This window comes from Narcine bancroftii, chromosome 14 (assembly GCF_036971445.1).
Source record: "Narcine bancroftii isolate sNarBan1 chromosome 14, sNarBan1.hap1, whole genome shotgun sequence".
In the NCBI taxonomy this organism is placed as follows: Eukaryota; Metazoa; Chordata; class Chondrichthyes; order Torpediniformes; family Narcinidae; genus Narcine; species Narcine bancroftii.
This window is the reverse complement of record NC_091482.1, coordinates 49,548,003-49,565,794: the sequence shown is the minus strand read 5'-3', so window position 1 is coordinate 49,565,794 and position 17,792 is coordinate 49,548,003. Positions and strand designations below refer to the sequence as shown.

General features: G+C 44.4%; 1 protein-coding gene across 1 annotated transcript; it reads left to right on the top strand.

Annotated features, from left to right (window-relative positions):
• The first annotated feature begins 237 nt into the window (after positions 1 to 237).
• On the top strand, positions 238 to 15,904 carry stard5 (StAR related lipid transfer domain containing 5). Its single transcript, XM_069910965.1, has 6 exons — positions 238 to 477; positions 6,567 to 6,616; positions 9,074 to 9,206; positions 12,762 to 12,879; positions 13,809 to 13,902; positions 15,525 to 15,904. Exons 1-6 carry the CDS (start codon positions 259 to 261, stop codon positions 15,670 to 15,672), a joined length of 762 nt encoding a protein of 253 aa, XP_069767066.1. The 5' UTR covers positions 238 to 258; the 3' UTR covers positions 15,673 to 15,904.
• Positions 15,905 to 17,792: the final 1,888 nt, after the last annotated feature.

Below are 17,792 nucleotides of genomic sequence, written 5' to 3'. Positions count from 1 at the left end.
CATCACCACTGCCTCAGGGTTGAGCCATGAGTAGGCACTGAGTGGGGAGGGCCCTGCTTCTCAGGTAACAACGAGCTCAGCCTGACGCAGCCACCGCTCCGCTCATCCATTGGGCGCCTCGCATGCCACTCCTGGCGGGGTCGTGCGTTCTGCCGCGAGGCCTGCCGGGCTTTGTAGTCTATGCGTGATTGGCTGCAGGAAAAAGGTGTTGATGAGAGGGCAGCGAACGGACGTCAATTCCCAGAGTGCAGCGCGGCGATGGGCGGGCAGAGCGCTGGAGGCGCCGGGTGGCTGGCCAGGAGGGTGCGGGCGAAGGTCCCATCCCCGGCTGTTCGACGGGTCGTTTTCCCCCACCCCCCCCTCAAAGCTGAGCGGCGTGGAGGCGGCATGGACTACAGGGCGGTGGCGGACTCGGTGGCCGAGAAGATGCTGGGATACAGCCGGGACGACGGCGGGTGTAGGGTCTGCAGGAGGACGGTGAGGTACAGCCGGGGGAGGGGGTGTCCTGGGGGTAGAGAGGGAGAAGGAGGGGTCCTGGGGGGGAGAAGAGGGGGGAAGGAGGGGTCCTGGGATGGGAGAGAATGGGGTGTCATGGAGGGGGGGGGGGGAATGAGAGAGAGAGATCCTGGGGGGAGAGGGAGAAGGAGGGGTCCTGGGGGGGAGAGAATGGGGTGTCATGGAGGGGGGGGGGGGAATGAGAGAGAGAGATCCTGGGGGAGAGGGAGAAGGAGGGGTCCTGGGGGGGAGAAGAGGGGGGAAGGAGGGGTCCTGGGATGGGAGAGAATGGGGTGTCATGGAGGGGGGGGGGAATGAGAGAGAGAGATCCTGGGGGGAGAGGGAGAAGGAGGGGTCCTGGGGGGTAGAGAGGGAGAAGGAGGGGTCCTGGGGGGTAGAGAGGGAGAAGGAGGGGCCCTGGGGAGTAGAGAGGGAGAAGGAGGGGCCCTGGGGGGTAGAGAGGGAGAAGGAGGGGTCCTGGGGGGTAGAGAGGGAGAAGGAGGGGTCCTGGGGGGGAGAAGAGGGGGGAAGGAGGAGTCCTGGGATGGGAGAGAATGGGGTGTCATGGAGGGGGGGGGGAATGAGAGAGAGAGATCCTGGGGGGAGAGGGAGAAGGAGGGGTCCTGGGGGGAGAGGGAGAAGGAGGGGTCCTGGGGGGAGAGGGAGAAGGAGGGGTCCTGGGGGGGAGAGGAGGGGTCCGGGGGGGGAGAGGAGGGGTCCTGTGGGGGGAGAGGAGGGGTCCTGGGGGGGAGAGGAGGGGTCCTGGTGGGGGAGAGGAGGGGTCCTGGGGGGAGAAGAGAGGGGTCCTGGGGGGAGAAGAGAGGGGGGAGGAGGAGTCCTGGGGGGAGACCTGGGGGGAGAAGAGAGGGGGGGGAGGAGGAGTCCTGGGGGGTAGAAGAGAGGGGGGAAGGAGGAGTCTGGGGGGTAGAAGAGAGGGGGATGAGTCCTGGAGGGGAGAAGAGAGGGGGGTGGAGGACTCCTGGGGAGGAGAAGAGAGGGGGAAGGAGGAGTCGTGGGGGGGAGAGTAGAGGGGGAGAGGAGGTGTCCTGGGGGGGGAGAGGAGGGAAGGAGGTGTCCTGGGTGGTGTGGGAGGGTGGAATGATAGGAGAGGGTGTACTCAGGGAGACGGAGGGAGGGGATATACTGGGTGTATCTGGTAGAGGGGAGGGTTATGAGGGGTTGATAAAAGGGAAGGAGAGGAGGGGTTGTGAGGTGGAGGGGGATGTGCTGGGTAGATGTGGTGTTGTGAGGCCGAGGGCAGAGTTGTACTTTGTGGAAGGGGTGTTGTGAGGCTGAGGGCAGAGTTGTACTGGGTGGAGTGGGTTTTGTGGGAGAAGGAAGGCGCCGTCTAGATGGAGGGGCTTGTCAAGAGGAAGGAAACTGGCGCTGGGGGGAGAGGGAGCAGGAGGTGTCCTGGGGGGAGAGGGAGCAGGAGGTGTCCTGGGGGGAGAGGGAGAAGGAGGTGTCCTGGGGGGAGAGGGAGAAGGAGGTGTCCTGGGGGGAGAGGGAGAAGGAGGTGTCCTGGGGGGAGAGGGAGAAGAGGGGGGAAGCAGGAGTCCTGGGATGGGAGAGAATGGGGTGTCCTGGGGTGGGGGGAGAATAAGAGAGAGAGAGAGAGAGGAGAAGGAGGAAACTGATGCCAGACATCAGAAAGAGCTGCTTTGAGGGCTTGATTTTAAAACACTCCTCTTTCAGTGGCCAAAGGTTGGGCTGGCACTGTGGCCCACTGAAGTTGAGGGTAGGTTTCATCAACGTTGGCTTTAATTGAAAGGTATTTCTAGAAGTATGAAAAGTAATCAACAATTTCCACAGACCTGGTCATGGAACATTTGGTGCTGTTTGCAGATCAGCTTAAAGTTTACTCTCTTAATCATTTCAGAGAGCAAACTAATGATGACTTGGAGAATGGTATCAAAATGCGTGCGTTAAGCAAGGACCATCAATAATATGTAGCTCACTAACTGAGGTTGGAGTGTGAGTTAGGTTTTAAAGGAAGGCACTGTGGACAATTCCATTTGTCCTGTTAACTGGTTCTAATCCACCTCTAAGTGTACTGGAGGTGAGGAACAATATTGTCATGAACACTTTGATAAATTATGTGCAGTTTTTTTGGTGGTTTAGTATCCGAAGGATATAATTAGGCTGGAGTTAAACAGGAAAGTTTGCAGACATTGTGACTGCAGTTCTGGAGAAACTGCAGGTCACACAGCATCTGTAGAAAGCAAAGGGTATCCAACATTTTGGGCCTGAGCCTTTTGTCAAACAAAAAAAAAGGCACCTGAATTAAGCAAAGAAAGATACACAAGGATGTGACTGAGATTGGAGTTATAATGAGGACTGGATAGGCTAGAATCTTTATTCCTGAAGTTCAATAGGGGAACTTTATAGAGGTAAAATGTCATGAGGGAATTGTCACAATCTTTCTCCCGTGATGGAAGAGTCTGAATCTTGATGGCATCGGTTTGAGGTGAAGAATTTAAACTTTGTCACCCAAAGGGTGGTGCTTGTATTGAATGAGATGCTGAAGAAAGCTGTATAGTTATGACATTTGAAAGATATTTGGAAAGGTACATAAAGAGAAAGTTTTGGAGAATCTACCGGGGTTGATGGTCAATTGGGTGGCACAGGCGCTTGGGCCATTAGGGCCTCTATGCTGTGCTATATGTCTAAATTTAAAATAGAAACATGGGCCAGAGATGACAAGCTCAGGTAGGCAACTTTGTCACCATTGGACACTTTAGGGCCAAAGGATCGCATTCCATGCTGTCCAACTCTGACTAAGTATATTGGTGTGACATCAGTCTGCAGCGAGATTGTGGACGTGTCACTGAGAATGTGTTTCGGGTCACTGCTTGTATGTCTTTATGTAGTGTACATCAGATGGAGGCAAATTTCACTGCTCCCTTGTTATGACTCCCTGTGACAGGTGGGAAATGTTTGCTGCATCAACTGCAGCCAAATGATTTTTTTTCCCCCTTTGCATATGGTGACTGCTGTGTACCTGCAATATCTTCTTCCTTCTTGTAGAAGATGAGGCTGCTAACTTGCTCCTTGTTTGCATTTTGTCTCGCCCTTGTCCTATCTGAACTCCTCACCAATATGAGTGGTTCTGTCTATGGTCTTGTACACTGCCAAGCTGAAACCACCTGCATATTGGAGGAACAACACCCCATATTCCGTCTGGGCACCCTCAAACTGAATGGCATTAACATCGACCTCTCCGGTTTCTGTTAGACAGTCCCCCACCTCCCATCTTTCACTAGGTCCTTCTCCCCAACCCCCCCCCCCCTCCTCACTTCTGTCTCCTTTTTCTAACCATCAGGTAACAATGATATCCCTTATTAACCTCCATCCCCTAATCAATTCTGTCTCCTCTCTCATGTCTTCTTAACATATCCAATTAACACCTTTTAACTGTGGACCTTTCAATATAGGCACCTATTTTTTTTTATTCGGACCTTGAGGAAGGGCTCAGGCTCGAAATGTCAGCAATATATCAACCTCCTATGGTCACTGTGTGACCTGCTGAGCTCCTACAGCACTTCGTCTTTTTCACTGCAGTCACAGAGCCTGCAGACTTTTGTGTTTCACCTCAGACAGGTCTGAACTCGTATAGGTGAGTAAATATCCATTTGGCTTCCCAAGCCACTATCAAGCTTCCTGAATTAAACAAGGTGCTGGATACACTCAGCTGATCCGGGAATTGTCCGCAAAAACAGTTTACATTTTGGGCCGTAAACCCTTTGTTACCCTCCAATCTGTTTATTTGCAGCCCCAAGTAACTCTCTGTTGCAGGTATATTCCTGCAGCAAAACTGCAGTGTGACTCACTTGAAGGTGTACTAGAAGACGGAATAAGATTTGAAATTGTCACCAATTACAGTGTGCATGCTTTTCTGATGTGCTACATGTAATGTTTTATTTGTGGGAAGAGTACAAATTGAAAGTAAGATATGACTTGTTTTTTAATGTATATTCAACAATCCACAAAATGATGTATCACAAAATTAAAATCAATAACATCAGATCCATGATGTAGAGTAAAGCAATTTATTATTCAAAGAAATCTGACATTTATTGCAGTCAGTTTCCCTGCAAGAAGGTGGCTGAATTTAATACTAATCGAATGGCTGTGATCTAATTACTATCGCGGAAACCTGACTGCAATGTGCCCAAAGTACACAGAGAATACAGAGTGGTGGGTGCCTGGACTGTATTGCCAGGGATGATGGTGGAGGCTGGTGAATGGGGACATTTAAAAGACTCTTCAACAGGCATACGAATGCAAGAAAAATGAGAGTTGTGGATGTGAGGTAGGGAAAGTTTAGATTGTTGAGTAGGTTGATTTTGGTCGGCACAACATGGTGAGCCAAAGGGCCTGCAATGTTCATGTTCTAAAGGTGAAGACTGCATATTCCAGAAAGACGTGATGTAGCTGGGGTAGAGCTGTTAATAATCATTGTTAAAGATCGTTATATAGAATTATAATTGTTTTGGCTGGAACTTGGAAGCAGCAGAAAGCAAGTGGGATTTGTTTACAGGACCTTGAAGTGAATAAGGAAATTAGATAATTAAAATATGTAAAACTAATCATGGGGGAACACCTAATTAACCTACAATCCCCGTAACTTTTGAAAGTTAGGCGGAAACTAGAGCACTCAGAGGAAACCCATACAGACACAGGGAGAATGTACAAACTCCTTGCAGATAGTGCCAGATTTTAACCCGGGTGGCTGGCATTGTAACAGTGTTGAGCTAACAGCTATAGCTGCCGAAGGGCTTCGGCCCGAAACATTGACTGCCTTTTATTTCCTATCGCTGTGTGCCCTGCTGAGTTTTTTCAGCACATTTTGTGTGCTATACTTGTATGGATGGGGAGTGAGTTGATGGATTTTTGTTTTTAATTATGAATGCATGGATCCCTGCTAGATTGGTGAATCCAGGAACTTGTGCATGGGCTCCAGCCATTCACTATTTGTATCGATGATTTGATTGTCAGCACCTCAAGAACTATTTTTAAATATACTGATGACCTGGAGGTAAGTGTGAATTTTAAGTAATGAATGATGCAAGGAGAAACAGAAATGCTGTATACTTTTTAAATGATAGACTTGGTGCCACAGTTGGTGTTAGCGGTCAGCACAACGTTGTTAAGAGCACCAGCGATCAGGACAAGGGTTTGAATCCTGCGCTGTCTGTAAGAAGCTTCTACATCCTTGTCATGTCTGAGTGAGTTTCCTCCGGGGGCTCCGCTTTCCTCCCACCATTCGAAACGTACCGGGGATGTAGATTAATTGGGTGTAAATTGGGCGGCATGGGCTTATGTTAACGTGCTTTACATCTTTAATTAAATTTTTTTAAAACTAGAATATCTTGATATTGAAAGGGATACCCGGCTCATATTATTGAAATGTAACATACGAATGCAGTTCGAAAATAGCAGGTACAACTTTATTGAAAGAGTACTTGAATGTGAGAGTAAATATGTCTTACTTCATTTATCATACTGTCTTCTTAAGATCGTGCTTAAATATTGGATTTAATTTTTGATCTTCCATTAAAGGCGTGCAGCAAAGATTCACCAGACTTGATCCACATCTGTCATAGGGTGAGATTGAGTAGGCTCAGTCTCTATTGCCTCGTGTCTGCAACAATTAAAGATGACTGGAGTGAAACAGAATACTTAAGAGGTTTTGACCAAATAAATGTTCTGGAGCTAGAGATGAGTCTCAAGTAGTCTGAAAGGAGAAATTTATTTGCCCGGACTTTGCTGCATCTTTGGTTTTCTCCACCCAAGAGGACTGTGGTTGATAAATCTCTGGATATTGAAGGGCTTGGGATTAAAGCCTATTTCCCCTCTCCCCCCCCCCTATTTGCATACCATTTGAACTAATCCCTTACTATCCACAGAGCACCAGGTCGTCCTATGAAGCAAATCACTTTGAGCCTAAAATAGTATTTTAGATATTCTCATTGTCATGCTGTTGGTCAAAAAAAATGCATGCCTTTGCAACGCCTGTATTTGTCTTTTCAGAATAAAATGTAACTATTGACGTTTGTTTCTCTTGATAGAATGACACTTGTGTATCCTGGAGACCATCGTCAGAATATTCTGGAAACTTGTGAGTGTGGAGATGTGTGTATTTATTCACGAACTCATCCATCCATGAAAGTAGTTCTGATTAAATTATTTGTACATTGTCTTACAACCTTTTTTCAGCTGACTTGGAGTTTAGTTGCTGGGCATTGTGTGAATGTCAAGTATTGAATTAATTATTACTGCAGTTTAATTTTTTCTGCATCCAGATGTTGGAAGGGTCATAAATAAGTACAGCAATTTGCATTGTCTGAGGTACTGTATTTTTCCAAAGATTTTTTTTTGCTCTTAATCAGGAGAATCCCATCATTACCTGGGAAACTTAACTTCAAATAATGAATTGCGACAGTGACTGAAATTATGGTTTGTCGCTTTGAAAACCCATGTTCACTAATATTCTTTGAGAGAGGAGTCCTGGCCTCCCTAACATCTGGATTATTTGCTCCAATGCCACTAAATGGTTATTACTGAACTGTCTCCAGGAATTTCCTAAAGCGGTCAATCTGGGACAGATTATAAATCGCCAGCCTTGCCTATTTCACAGGAATCGATTTTTTTTTTTAAAGTACCAGGAATTATCTTTTGGGATCAAGGATAATAGAAATCTGAAATTCTTTCCTCAAAAGATGGGGTGGGGGGGGGGGGGGAGCCAAATGGAATTGTTCAGAAAGAGAACAGTCCTGTTTGCATGATTTATTGAATTAATCCAGAAGTGTGTTCAATTTATTTGGGGGATTTTTGTATATCACCCCTGCCAATTTTGTGATAATCTCTAGTCTTAGGACTGGCATCCTTGTGAGATTTGTTTTTCTTCTTCTACCCTAATATATTTAGCTGGTTCCGACAAGTGTGGATTAGAAAAAAAAATTCCAAATCTCCTGGAGTCTGTCTATTGCAGTGTTTTCAGTATGGATACGAGGTTGGGATTAATGTACTACCTGCACTGAATTTGGGAGATGTAATTGTGGAAGGAGGCTTTAAGCAAAGAGCAGATGGGAAATGTTGCCTTCAGTTTGTCAAAAAGTGGGTTTTGGAATAGAGTAAGAATGGGAAATAGAAGCAAAGAAGGCCGTTTCGCCCTGGCATGCCTGCTCTACTATTGAATGGTGTATATATTCTCATTTCTGCCTCAAATGACTGACCCAATTGATAACCATTCAAGAGAGTCGAGAAAATAATTCTCTCCTGAGAGAATTTTGTACCTTTTGCTGAGATGAAGAGGAGAGGGAGGTCGAGAGAATGGGGTGATGAAGGTGGGAATCCATTTGCAACGATAAAGTGGAGAGGTTGGGATTGGAATCAAGAAGGAATCTCAAGTCAAGTTGAGCTTATTGTCATCTGATTGCACAAGTGCAACTCGATGAAACAGCAGATATGCAACCAGAAATAACACATACATATGCAGGACAAGTATTTCATCTATGTAAACAAATAAATAAATATTGTGAGTCTTAGATGGTTAGTATGAACAATTCCTTTGGTCTTTCAGCATTCCTACTGCTTTGCTCAGGGTGGAAGGGGTCCTCGATGATTTTTGCACGCTCTCTTCGGACAACGATCCCAGTAGATCACATTGATGGTGGAGGGGAGAGGCTCCAGTGATCCTCTCTGTGCCTCTTATGGTTCTATGGATTGACCTCCGTTCCATTTCTCTGCAGCAACTGTACCACAGAAGCCGGTAGCCTTGCCTGCTTCAGTCTTCTCAGGAAGTGCACTCTCTGATGCGCTTTGCTGAAAAGTGAGAGACCAGGAGCGACCACCCTCCACTGCACATCAACAACTCTGCAGTGGAGAGCACACGTTTCTTGGAGCCCACAAAAGGTCACTGGTTAAGTGGGCTCCAAGAAACGTGTGCTCTCCACTGCAGAGCTGTTGATGTGTAGTGGAGGGTGGTCGTTCCTGGTCCTCCTGAAGTCCACGGACTTTGCCTTGTCCATGTTGAGACTCGGGTTGTTGATGTGGAGTGGAGGGTGGTCGTTCCTGGTCCTCCTGAAGTCCACAGTCATCTCCTTTACCATGTCCACGTTGAGACTCGGGTTGTTGATGTGTTGTGGAGGGTGATCGTTCCTGGTCCTCCTGAAGTCCACGGACATCTTTGCCTTGTCCACGTTGAGACTCGGGTTGTTCCTCTTGCATCAGATCACACCTTTTCTCTGTAGTGTGACTCATTGCTGATGAGGCCATCTGCATGCAGCAGGAGAGAAATTATACATTGGAAATGTTGGATAGCCCTGTGAAATTGTCTCCATATTCATTACCATGTAAAGCACCAGGTAGTTGCAGTCCAAGAATTTTGGTCCTTAGGACCAAAATGTGGTCGCTGTGGTCGAATGCAGAGTTGGGCTCTGGACCAAGATTTTATCTGTAACTGCAAGAAATCCTCTTCCTCCCACTTCAATGCTTTAACAATTTGAAAGGTTACTTATTTCCAAGTTTTAAAAAAAATTAAAGCTACTTTTTTTTTGTGCGGCCCTTAATTCAGGTACAAAGGTGAAGGGATTATTAAAGCAGCTCCACAAGATGTTTGGGAGTGTCTGAAACCAGTACCTGATGGACTAAGAGTGAAGTGGGACAAAAATGTGAAAGTGTTTGAGCTGATTGAGATGATTGACGATGTAAGTTTTATTGCTCATAATTAATATAAGTTGCAAGAAGAATTTTGATGTTGATGGTTTTGTCACCCCCCCAGGCAATTGAATGGCAAGGATTGGTTATTGAGTTGATGTCCATGAAGTGAGCTTCCAAGACATCAGTTAATGTTACTTTAACCTACAGCCACGTCTAAATGTCTGATTCTTCATAACATTAATATGTTTAGCATTGATCGGCCCATATCATTGAATCCCAGGCACTGCCTTTCACTCTTTTTTGCACTATTTTTAAATTTATTTTGTCAGGTGGTTTTATATGAATATGATTGCAGCTGATAAACGACGGATTTCGTGACGTGTTCATGGCGATAAATTCTGATGACGTCACTATATCTGCCTGCAGGAACTATTTTGAATAAAGAAGTAAAATTACCTGAATAAATCAGTAAAAATGACCATTTAATTCTGATGCTCTGATAAATTTCTTTGTGCTTTAAACGTGCTGAGACTAAGATAACAGCAAGACCACAGGAAGGAATCATCTTTTAACATAACATAACAATTACAGCACGGAAACAGGCCATTAGGCCCTTCTAGTCCGCACCGAACCAAACACCCCTCTCTAGTCCCACCTCCCTGCACAATGCCCATAACCCTCCGTCTTCTTCTCATCCATAGACCTGTCCAACCTTTTCTTAAATAATACAATTGACTCCGCCGCCACTATTTCTCCCGGAAGATCATTCCACACGGCTACCACTCTCTGAGTAAAGAAGTTCCCCCTCATGTTACCTCTAAACCTCTGCCCCTTAATTCTTAACTCATGTCCTCTTGTTTTAATCTTTCCTCCTCATATGAAGGTCCTTTCAAGTTGGTACAGAATGACGGCTCCACATTTGTTATAAACATTAGCAGAAGACAAGAAATGGTTTCACTAGATCAGCTTAAGCCGCCACATGTGGTCCAAGATCAGCTATATACCCTCAGCACAGGGAATGTCCACTGGTCTGTTTCCATTATTAATGTTTCCCAAGATTTACTGGTTCATCTTTTTTTCTCTTTAGGAGGCCTTTGTGATTTTTCTGTTGCCCCCTTCATGGAAATCCACATTCAAACATAGTATGAAGACTTGGTTATTGTAAAGGGCTTTCTATTTTGGTGGACATTCTTTTTGATTTGGACTGCAAAATAACCCAATGCTTTTTGCTCATTGATTGTGAGCCCTTTGTAATCTATTGCCCTTAATCTATAGAGTACAAAGTTTGCAGAACTTTTATGATTCTCTCTCAAATAGATAGCTGACAAATGTCCACCCTGTCCACTCTCCTTTTTCTTAGTGTTATCTGCAAGCTTTGAAATTGTGCTCAGTGCTTCCAAGAGTAGTTCAGTTGTATCTTCATGTCCCTTTATTGTCAGGTACAAAAAATTTGTCCTTTTTTATTGCCTGTAAGTGGCGCCACTAGTCCAGCACCCTGACCGAGAAGAGTAAGAGAAGCAAGGGAGTCCCTTCGAAGACATGTCTGTGGATCTGCCACCTCCCATATTCTCTGTAGCCACAAGGCTTCTTGTCCTTTCCAGCAGTGAATCCAAGCTCTAGACATCCAAGCCTTTGACCCCTGTTTTGCTTTTAAAACCCTGATACAATTAGGAAGCTGTTAGCATGACATCATCACCCTCCCAGATACCTGGTGCTCACAAGTCAGTCTTCAGCAGTGTTAGGCCTTCATCCACTGAGCCCCTTCCTGGTCTCCTACCACACAAGGTCTTCTCCCACTCTTCTCCTCAGAAGATATGGAGTATTCTCTCATGCGGGAGCCCTTGCGCTGGTTTACTGGTGCTCCAGAATCCACAGTTCTCGCCAAGCAAGGGCACTGCTGTCTTGGGCACAGGCCTCCCAAGGTTGGAGGGGTGGTGAAAATCTACAGGCAATTTATATTGGGACATCAAATATAAAGACCAGCCAGCAGGACCTTCCAGAGTAGCTCCTCCTGGGTCCTTCGCCAATTTGAATTGAATCATCTATCCTGTTTACTACTTGTAATTTTGTTTGACATGGAGATCATACTTGGTCTCTGATGTAGATCAATCTGTTTAAAATTTGCATTAATCTCTTACTGATCCAAAAGTGTCCAGCAGTTAGTAACTAAACCTCACCATCAGATCCATGTAACACCATTAATCAGTGTCATTTGTCACCATCAGATCCATGTAACACCATTGAGCAGTGTCATTTGTCACCATCAGATCCATGTAACACCACTGCCGTGTCATTTGTCACCATCAGATCCATGTAACACCATTGAGCAGTGTCATTTGTCACCATCAGATCCATGTAACACCACTGAGCCGTGTCATTTGTCACCATCAGATCCATGTAACACCACTGCCGTGTCATTTGTCACCATCGGATCCATGTAACACCACTGACCCATGTCATTTGTCACCATTGGATCCATGTAACACCACTGAGCCGTGTCATTTGTCACCATCAGATCCATGTAATACCACTGAGCCATGTCATTTGTCACCATTGGATCCATGTAACACCACTGAGCCATGTCATTTGTCACCATTGGATCCATGTAACACCACTGAGCAGTGTCATTTGTCACCATCAGATCCATGTAATACCATTAATCAGTGTCATTTGTCACCATCAGATCCATGTAACACCACTGAGCCGTGTCATTTGTCACCATCAGATCCATGTAACACCACTGAGCCATGTCATTTGTCACCATCAGATCCATGTAACACCACTGAGCCGTGTCATTTGTCACCATCAGATCTATGTAACACCACTGCCGTGTCATTTGTCACCATCGGATCCATGTAACACCACTGCCGTGTCATTTGTCACCATCGGATCCATGTAACACCACTGAGCCATGTCATTTGTCACCATTGGATCCATGTAACACCACTGAGCAGTGAGGGTCATTTGATGTCTGTTAGTGAATATCAAGCATTTTGTAAAAGGTAATGCTTAGAAAGCAGCAGGGCTTTAAAACTTTTACAAAATGCAAATGATGGTAAACTGCTAATTTGCACCCAATTAACCTATACACCCCCCCACCCCCCAGTATATTTTTAATAGTGGGAAGAAACTGGAGCCCCCCCCCCCCCCCCAGGAAAACCCCTGCAGACACAGGGAGGATATACAAGCTTCTTTTACAGGAAGCATGGGAGTCGAACCCTGGTCCCGATCGCTGGTGCTGTAAAGGCATTGGGCTAACCGCCTGGGAAGGCATTGGGCTAACCGCCTGGGAAGGCATTGGGCTAACCGCCTGGGAAGGCATTGGGCTAACCGCCTGGGAAGGCATTGGGCTAACCGCCTGGGAAGGCATTGGGCTAACCGCCTGGGAAGGCATTGGGCTAACCGCCTGGGAAGGCATTGGGCTAACCGCCTGGGAAGGCATTGGGCTAACCGCCTGGGAAGGCATTGGGCTAACCGCCTGGGAAGGCATTGGGCTAACCGCCTGGGAAGGCATTGGGCTAACCGCCTGGGAAGGCATTGGGCTAACCGCCACACCGCCTGTTCTGCCCATCTTGACTATTGTGTGTACTGTATCCTTCCAGACCATGTCTGTGTGCAGGACTGTGACACCAGCAGCAGCTGTGGGCCTCATCTCACCAAGAGACTTTGTTGATGTCATTTTAATCAAGCAATATGAAGATGGAACAATATCCTCAAATGGTAAACTTAACGGGCAACCTGCTTGTCGAAACCGCAGAAATGTTTCAATGCAGAAAAAAATTCTCAAGCGCCTTGTTAATCGTGTCATGAATATTTAACATGGGATTCCAGAAGGTTCCCACAAACTCGGAGCAATTGAAAGGACCCGCATAGAGTTGCTTGCTTCAATGGAAGTAACAAATGGGCGGTAACTAAGGCCTTTTTGTCATTGATAACCATTGTGGCTGAATACTAGTTTGAATTTATTTAAGTTCAGATTTATTGTCAGTATGCATGACATCACGTACAACCCTGAGATTCTTTTTGCTGCAGGTGAGGCATTATTGGTAGTGCAAAAAAAAACTGTACTCAACCAGAGATGTATAGATGTAAAGAAAAGAAAAGTAAACAAACTGTGAAAAACAGAGTAGGGGAAAAGTCAGTGAAGTTCAAGAGTCCTTTAATGAGTCTCTGATGGAGTTTGTCCTTGAGGAGTCTGATGGTGGAGGGTGAGCAGCTATTCCTAAACCTGGTGGTCCGAGTCTTGTGGCACCGATACCTCTTTCCTGATGGCAGCAGCAAGAACAGTGGGCGCTGTGGATCTTTGAAGATTGCTGCTGCTCTCCAATGGCAGTGTTCCCTGTAAATGTTCTCGAAAGTGGGGAGGGTCACATTACCTTTTGCTTTCCGCTCAGGGGTGTTGGTACCCCCATATTGGTCCGTGATGCAGCCAGTCACCACACTTTTCAACACACATCTAGAAAGTTTCCGACATCATTGCCAAACTTCCGCAAACTCCTCAGGAAGCAGAGGCGCTTGGATAATAATTTTGTTCGTACAATACTGAACCACTTTGCAAAGTAAACGTCATTCCACACTGTGCTCCTGTATTGTTTCAGTGTTTTATGTCATCATTATTTGAAGTGACAGATAGCCTCTTTTCTTCTCAGCTACTAATGTGGAGCACCCTGGCTGTCCTCCTAAGCCTCATTACGTGAGAGGATCCAATCATCCTTGTGGCTGTTTCTGTGCTCCCGTTCCAGGGTAAGGCTTCTTAACTTTTATCAATCCTCATGTCATTGAAAATTGTCCTTTCTTTCCACAGAAAATCAGATTTTTTTTCATTTTGTTGAGCAGGATATATCACCCCAGTTTCTGCTGTGGGACGTCATAAACTGTACCACTGTAAATCCAGCCTTGCTTTTGTACAAAGTGAAATTTTAGGATTTGGCTAATGATAAAGAGGATCATTATCCAGAAGTGAGAGCCCAGGACAAAGTTTCCTTAGCACGTGCTTTAAGCTAAACAAGTGGAGAGTATCCTGGCAGAGAAAGATCTATAATGTTAAAAGGGGAAATTTTTTAAAAATTATGGAAAACGTGCAGGAAAGTGAATGAGTGAGGATCGTAAAGGAGCTGAGCATACACGAAGACAGACACACACAGTCAAGAAATAAATAGGGCCATAGTGAAAAGAATGCTGACTAAAAATATTAAAAAGACAAATATAAAAGTGCTGAATCTGAATGCACGGAACATTCTTAATAAGATAAATTAGTAATGCAAATGGATACACTTTTACAGCGAAATACAGGTCAAAACTGAATACCTGATGCAATTCAATATTTAGGAAGGCTGGGATGTAGAGCGCGTCGAAAGAATCAAAGGCTTGTTGATCCAAACCAAGGCTTTTATTAACTAAAAGACTGGAGCATTTTACAAGTAGGTCGACCAGTCCAGAATGACCTGGTCTGGCTAGGAGCAATCCTTGAAGACCTGCCAGTAGGTGTGGCTACGCTCTCAGCCAATCACAGTCATCCTACACTACAATCTGTACATATACACATTGGTGATAGAATCTGTACTATCACACGGGTTTAATCAGAAAACAAGATGTATTGGTGTTGAAATTTGAATTTTAAAAAAAAGGAAGGATAATGGTTCAAAAAATCAAGATAAAGAAACTCTTGGGTTTCTGTGCCTGAAACGTCGCTCCAGGCTCTGGTAAGAGATAGCATCCAACAAGAAATGATGATACATGTAACTAGTTTGCAACATTGAAGGAATTTTAATTTGCATGTTGATGAATTTCAAAATATCAATAACTCCTTTTAAGCATCTCCTTTTTCAAAAAGCAATTTGCAAAAATTAGCATCTTGAAATTGGGCATTATGTCTGAGTACTTCATGTGCAGTCCCTCATCATCCTAGATAACTTGATTCCATTTCAGTTCCAAGGTGTGAATGATGCTTGAATTCTTGTTCTAACGGTGCAATTCACCCGTCAGCTATTTGCTGTTTGGACAAAGCTAGGTCTTGGTCTACACGACACTTAATTGTAATTTATATAGGGCTCTTGTGAGACCACCTGAAATAATGCCTTGTTTCTGTTTTCACCTCTCCAAGATGAATGCAGGAAAGCTTAACCAGAATGATCCATCGGTGGGGGGAGGGGAGTGGCGGGAATGAATTGTGGCATTCAAAGCAATGAAGCAAATCAGTTCCCTACTTTTGAGCATTTAGGTGATTTTGCTGAAATATACAAAATATTTAAGGGACTTGACAGAGTGGATGAGGGATTGTGTTTTTCTTGGCTGGGCTAAGAGATCATTTGTGATATTGTGCAGGTACAAGAGGCTCATTTGACTTTTTCTGTTTCCATCCTTAGGTGGCCTCAAAAGACCCACTTGACCACATTCTTTCAGACTGACCTGGGTGGGTATCTTCCACAATCAGTGGTGGACTCCTTCTTTCCATCTAATATGGCTGAGTTTTACAGCAATCTGTCAAAAGCAGTAAAGGCTCTCAAAGCTTGATGAGTGTCTGCACCCTACCCCAACCAACACTCCGATTTACTTTTGCTGAACTGAAGATCAATTTTGATTTTTACAGTATATTTGGACCAATTTCTTTCATCTTTTTGAAGAGGGAAAGCAATTCAGAATTTTAGAATAGCGAGTGAGTTTCACGTAATGAGGACGATAAGTCATTGAGCTAAATGTGTGGACACTTGATAAATAAAAACAGGAGGATTAAATTTTCCATCAATTGGGTATCTAATGGAGATTTGTAAAGATTTTTAATGCCTATTCATTGTAGACTAAAGTTATTAACTTACCCAGCAATAAATAACATACATTTTAATTTTTCTAATACACAAGCACAGGAGGTGTTTCACCAAATAGCCCCCTGTATCTAAATGTGGGTTAGATGACCTGTTTGTAAAATGATAGATAGATTTCTGCAAAACGTGCTCTATTGGGACACGTTGTTCAGAGTTCTGGCACCACAAGTAAAAACACAAAATGCTGGAGAAATTCAGCAGGTCAAACTGTGTCCTTTATGTAGCGAAGGTCAAAATACATAACCGACTTTTCGGGGTTGAGCCCTTCATCAAGGCATGAGAGTATGCCGGCAGGCATCTGAACAAAAGATGTGGGGGGTGGTAAAGGCAAGAGGTGGAGAAAGGAGGGGGGGCATTACAAGAATATTCTTGTGAATATCTGCACCCTTGCAAATTTCCAAGATGTTATCCTGGAGTAGAACTTGAACAACAGAGCAAATAGTGTCGTAGAGCGATATTAACTGTAGCTGGAATTGGATGACCATAACCTGTATTTGTACTTGAAGCAGATGCAGCATGCACACACCGGCTGATCTGAATTTTGATTTTAAGACCCATGTGATAAAATTAACTTTTCAAACATTTGAAATTTACAGTATAGAAAGCAGTCCACAGTATCCCTGCCAATAAAAGGTGCATTTATTTCTGGTTGGCTGTACAATAAAACCGAAACCAGTTTTCAATGGTCAATGAGGACAGGGAGGGGGGAGGAAATCGCGCTGAGGGGGTTTTAATCTGAAAGTGAGAAGGAGAAGATATGGGGAAAATATCTTCAGAGTGTTTTTACCCCAGTATTAAAGGAAATCAATGCAGAAATTGATGCTTTGACTGCCATCTTCCAAAGCTCTTGGACATTGGCTCCCTGCAATGGAAAATACCAGTGTTCAATGTTCCCTCTAATTTTTAGTCGTCATTCTGCACAAAAATCTTATGTTGTGGCCATTTCTTTCCTGTGGCTAAAGTATGTGCGCACTGAATGCTTGGGCAAATGTAAACTTGAAATTGATTCAAGATCACTTTGGCACAGCCTATCTCTCATGGCTAATAAAACTGCACTGGCATGTTTTAGTAAAATATAGAAACAGCTAAAGAGATCATGGTCAATAAGTATAATTATTACCACATTATTTTGGGTAACTAGCCTTTAGTATGCACGTAAATTTTCTTGTGTGCACGTTGCACAATGTGTCTGTGCAGGCACATGTGAGGGACAGTGTCTGTGTGACACAACCATATGCCTGTAGTCCAATTGCTGTTGTAAAATAGTGGAATTAAGTTTGGATATATTTGCAAGTTCTGGCAGCAGAGGCTCAAATACAAGCTTGCTGTTCAATCAGTACTTTCCTGGTGCCTAGCTTTAGAGTGCACCATGAGGACTCGGAGTTGAAATATAGCTCTCGTCATATCAAGGGGTACATTCCTTCAAGCAGCATGTTCCCGTTAATTGCTCTCTTAAATGTAAATGTTGCATTTAATATTGGTCAGAGTGCTCCAAGGAGGGGAATCTCAGTTCTATGAATGAATGTTTATTCAAGCATAAACTTGAATATTCAAAGTGTTTTGCTGAAAGGTAATTTAATTTGCACAGTTTTACTTCTGCAAGCATAAGGCCAGTGATGTGGCACTATTTGTATATTAAAAAAAATTGCACTTTTTAAATGGGATATAATTTTAGATTTCATTACGGGTGAATCACTTATTTATTTGGAATTATCTTTTATACCTTCTTAAATTAACGAAATGGTTCTCCGCGTACTAAAAGTTGCTGGTGTACTTGGAAATTCCTGCATTTAAAAATTTGGATCTCACCTA